A 5,000-nucleotide genomic window follows, 5' to 3' on the forward strand; every position below is an offset into this window, starting at 1 on the left:
CATACATACATACATGCATACAACATACATACATACATACATACATACATACATACATACATACATACATACATACATACATACATACACACATGCATACATACATGCATACATACATACATACATACATACATACATACATACATACATACATACATACATACATACATACATGCATACAAAAATACCATGTTGTTCATGCGGAAATTCCAATGTAGGAGACTTGGATCTAGGTTAGGAACCGGTTCTTTCTCTATTAGCAAGAAAGCTTGAAATAAACTGAATAATGACATACATACATACATACATACATTTTTTTGCGTAGTTGCAATTGTCTTCCGTGGTATTTCAGATTGGTAGTATGATTGGTACGTACTTGGTTTGTTCGTTGTGTATACTCTGCCTTCACGCAATTAAACTATGTAGGGTACACAGATATTATAATTGTCTGTTGCTGACTTAGGAAGGGAATATATGAACGCAGTACGCTTATGCTAAAGTTAAATTGCTATTTGTACATTACGCGATAATTACAAACGCAGTCGTGTTTAAAATTGGGTAGGACTAAATCAGACTAGAATATTTAGCTGATTACTGTATGCTAAAGAGGTACATATTACCGAGAAATTAACCGTTAGTGATTATACGATATAGAAAATGTATTACTTCATATCTTTTGCTGGCCTTGTGCCAAAATTTGAAATCATTGTTCTTTCTCTCTCCCACTCCTTCACTCTCTCTTTCTCTCTGTGTTTTTTTTTTACTTTCATTTCTCTCTCTGTTTCATTCTGTCTCTCTCTGTTTCATTCTGTCTCTCTCATTTGTTGGATTATAATTTATATCATTACGATTTCAGTGTCGCCTGTATTCTCAATATATTATATCCCTGTTCAATACAATTTAATTACATATCATCTATAGTACTGCACTGTACGTATACATCGCATTATGTCATTACTATAGAAATTTTCAATAGGTTCCAACTCAACTTTGATGCCCAGATTTATACTTTCATATCTGACAAAATATATTGACAGTCCGAATTTGTGCAGCTTCTATATTTTTACTTTTCCAATAAGCTTTATCTTTATGTTATAAGGCGATGAGCTGGCAGAAACGTTAGCACGCCGGGCGAAATGCTTAGCAGTATTTCGTCTGTCGCGACGTTCTGAGTTCAAATTCCGCCGAGGTAGACTTTGCCTTTCATCCTTTCGGGGTCGATTAAATAAGTACCAGTTACGCACTGGGGATCGATATAATCGACTAAATCCGTTTGTCTGTCCTTGTTTGTCCCCTCTGTGGGTAGCCCCTTGTGGGCAGTAAAAGAAATAAGAATCGGTACGACGCTGGAAAAATTACTTCCCGGCATTGCTTCCAACTTTACGTCCTGAACTGAAATGTCGTCAAGATCGACTTTGCTCTTCATCCTTTCGAGGGCGATAAAATAAGTACCATTTGAATACTGAGGCCGATATAAGCGACTTAATCCTTCCCTGAAACAGCTGGCCGTGTGCCAAAATTTGAAACCAATACTATTTTCCTCTATGTTATCTGCAACGCATTCTCTATGTTATACTGCAACACATTTATAACTAAGATAAGGCGGTGACCTGGCAGAAACGTTAGCACGCCGGACGAAGTGCTTAGTGGTATTTCGTCCTTCGCTACGTTCTGAGTTCAAGTTCCGTCGAGGTCGACTTTGCCTTTCATCCTTTCGGCGTCGATAAATTAAGTAGCAGTTACTCACTGGGGTCGATGTAATCGACTTAATCCCTTTGTCCATCCTTGTTTGTCCACCTCCTGTGTTTAGCCCCTTGTGGACAATAAAGAAATAACATTAATAACTAAGATGACATTGTAGCTACTCAATATTTTGGAATTGTATTAACTGATCTAAAATATTCTTTCCTCATTTGCACAACATTGATACACAAAGATGAACTTACATATCTGACTAATTACCAAAAGATGACAGAATAGGTACAATACAGCTTAATTACTAAACATTTTTCAACTTCTTGAAAATCAGCTCTCCAATATAACTGTCCTACCTCATGGAACTATCAGCAATTTTATATTATTTTTCCTTCCAAAATGCACTTAACGTCTCTGCTTCGCTAATAATTTTTTTTTCTGAACGCTAATCATATGCAGAATATGTGTCATCATCCGTTAATTGAGAAGATTGTAGATAAGCATAGTGTTATGAACATGAAGAGAAAAAAAGTTCGATTTAACCGTTCATGCGGCGCGAACGTCGTTTCGTGCGTTCGAAAAGAAAAAAGGAAATAAAATGTCCTTTTTAAAACAGAAAGAAAAAAAAATCGGCTAATCCGTGCCATGAGAAAAAGAAAGAGGAAAATAATGGCCTTTAAAAAGAGCAGCGGACGGTCAAAACAATCGAAGCGGAACCTGGAGAGGGAAGTCGATGCCTTCAGACAGTATAGTTGGACGTTGGACGGAGGGCCCGGTTGTTAGGGGTTTGGTTCGGTCCAGAGCTTCAGGTGGAGAAGAACTGGGCTGAGATTTTGAGCAGGGTGAACCACATAGTCATGGCCTGGTCTTGGCGGTGACTATCTGTGAAAGTGAGGGCGGAGGTGACCAATGTGTTCATTGCATTGGTTATCATTTACCGCCTAACCGTCGTTCCTTGCACGGATCCGTAGTTGATCAAGTTGGAAAGACAGCTCTTTCACTTTTTGTGGAAGAGCTCGAAACTACTTGTGAGACGTTCTATCTGCTGTCAAAAAGTGTTAAAGGGAGGACTAGGGATACCTTGGCTCTTGATGCGCAAAACATGCGCAGAGGCATCTTTGGCTCCTCCTGGATGGTGAATGGGTGTGGTCTCCGTTGGCGAAACGTATGCTTCCCACGTTTGCTAGTTTCGGTGGACGGGAAGCCTGGTGTTATCGACGATCTAAGTTGGGTACATGACATACAGAGTGTCGCAAGGCACTCCTGCAATTCCGTCGCTCGGGCAATGCCAGCGGTGGTGGTTCAACCACATCTTTTTATAGTGGTTTGGAGGAGGCTGGATGTAACGACACCTTAGGGGAGTCCCTGGGTCTCGAGGAAAATCAGATAGACAGTCTGTTCCAACAGACTGTCCTCGGGGAAGGAGGTAAGTCTATTACATCGACCCCACTACTCACCTGGTACTTATTTTACCGACCTCAAAAGATTGAAAGGCGAAGCCGACCTCGGCGGAATTTGAATTCAGAACGTGAAAACGGACGAAATGCCACTAAGATTTTCGCCCCCAGTGCGAACGCTTCTGTTAGAACATGAGATATTTTTAATAATGTTGGCCTTTAGTTTGTCGTCATCTTTCCGGAAAAATATGGGCAGGTGATGAGCACCAACATAAGAAAGAAGGATATGGGATCAAACTGGATATAAGTGAATATGCAAGTAGCGATAACGTTCAGAGAAGATAAAAGGATGTCAAAGTTGTACACTGTTGTGGGAACAGAGAAAAATGTGGAGATTGATGATGCCTGGTAAGCATCCCAGATGTGACACATAGAAGTAAATGTCATATAATGGTTTACTGCACATAGGAGCTGAACATAAAATAGAGAAAGAGAGAAACGGGCTACTGAAGTAGCAACTACAGTTTCTCCCTGAATCTGCTGTTTATAGAGTATCGCATTCGAACTTAGAGAAAGAAATCTTTTCACTTTCATAGCTACAAGGCAACAGCTTGTTTGCAGAATGCAACATGTATGTCCTACCCCACTTTCTTCTCAGTTTGATATGTCGTTTTAGAAGCAAATTTTATATGCTTGATTCAATATTATCAAGCAAGTGACCAAGATTGATTTCTGTTCCAGGCTGGTTAGGAAGTATACAAATCTTTCACTCGATCCAGATTGCATGGAATGGCTGTTTTTACAAAAGAGTTTAATTCAATAGATAAGGGACCTGGATGTCAGATCGGCCGTTTACGCTTCAACGAGGCCCTGTAGTCAAACATTTTCAGGCGACCAGAATCATTCTTTAAAACAGTCTACTTATTGCAACTGTCAAATATAACCCGAAAATCATGTTTACAGTTAATATACATACTTTGCATTAAGGTGGTTCTGATTATGAATAATACTGGAATTCTATTTATTTTTTCATGGTCAATTACTGATAACTTGATCATGTTTATAGTTAATATACATACTAATATACATAAAGCTAAAACAAATAGAAGTGTCGAGAAAAATGGTCGCATAATTGTTCACGTATATTTGTATGCATTTAGGTCATGTTGGCTCTTCCTTAATTCTAAAATTATATTCCACAGCATATGCGTGCAGCAATAATTAGTTTGAAACTTGTTGCATTTTAATTTGCCTGAAATCCTTTAAAACATTACAAGCATGCAGAAAGGACATATAATTTAAGACTGCTACTCACAAACAAGAACTAAATACAAATACTCATTTCAAAAAACACACACTCATATATATACATATATATATATAAACGCAAAGGCACAGACACACTGTGGAATTTACATAAACGAAGATAAGATGAAGTCTTCTCAAGTTGATGTTGATGGAGTCCTACGTGCTTTGGGAGGAACAAGATTTTTCCACACCAGTCAGTGCATCCTGATTTGTGCCTCTGCAATTGTAGCATCGACAAATAGTTTTTTCTACATATTCTATGGTATGTATGAATTTAACGTATAAGTATAGACACATAATTATATGTAAATACACAGAAAACACACATATTTGTATCTATATCAATATATTTATCTGTCTACTTATTACTCTGAACGGTATTAATGGGTGCAATTGAAACATGTGTAGGTCTATGTAAAGGTGTATCTATGAAAAGAATGCTATACCACTTCGTAATAATCTTCATTACTATTATTGTTGATATATATATATATATATATATAATATATATATATATATATATATATATATATATCAACAAGCTGTCGAGCTGTCGGGGGGATTCAAACGCTTAACCCTACAGCACATTATGACATCTTG

General features: G+C 37.8%; 1 protein-coding gene across 5 annotated transcripts in view; it reads left to right on the plus strand.

Annotated features, from left to right (window-relative positions):
• Positions 1 to 4,392: 4,392 nt before the first annotated feature.
• The window catches only part of LOC115217603 (solute carrier family 22 member 8-like), a 38,334-nt gene continuing 37,726 nt past the window's right edge, over positions 4,393 to 5,000 (plus strand). For all 5 annotated transcript variants that reach the window (XR_005001256.1, XR_005001257.1, XM_029787354.2 and 2 more), the window contains exon 1: positions 4,393 to 4,662. Coding sequence is in view for 3 of the 5 variants with exons in the window: in XM_029787354.2 (XP_029643214.1) it covers positions 4,524 to 4,662 (139 nt within the window). In the remaining 2 variants the exon portion in view is untranslated. The remainder of the gene's footprint in view (positions 4,663 to 5,000) is intronic.

Source organism: Octopus sinensis, linkage group LG11, assembly GCF_006345805.1.
Source record: "Octopus sinensis linkage group LG11, ASM634580v1, whole genome shotgun sequence".
NCBI classification, from domain to species: domain Eukaryota; kingdom Metazoa; phylum Mollusca; class Cephalopoda; order Octopoda; family Octopodidae; genus Octopus; species Octopus sinensis.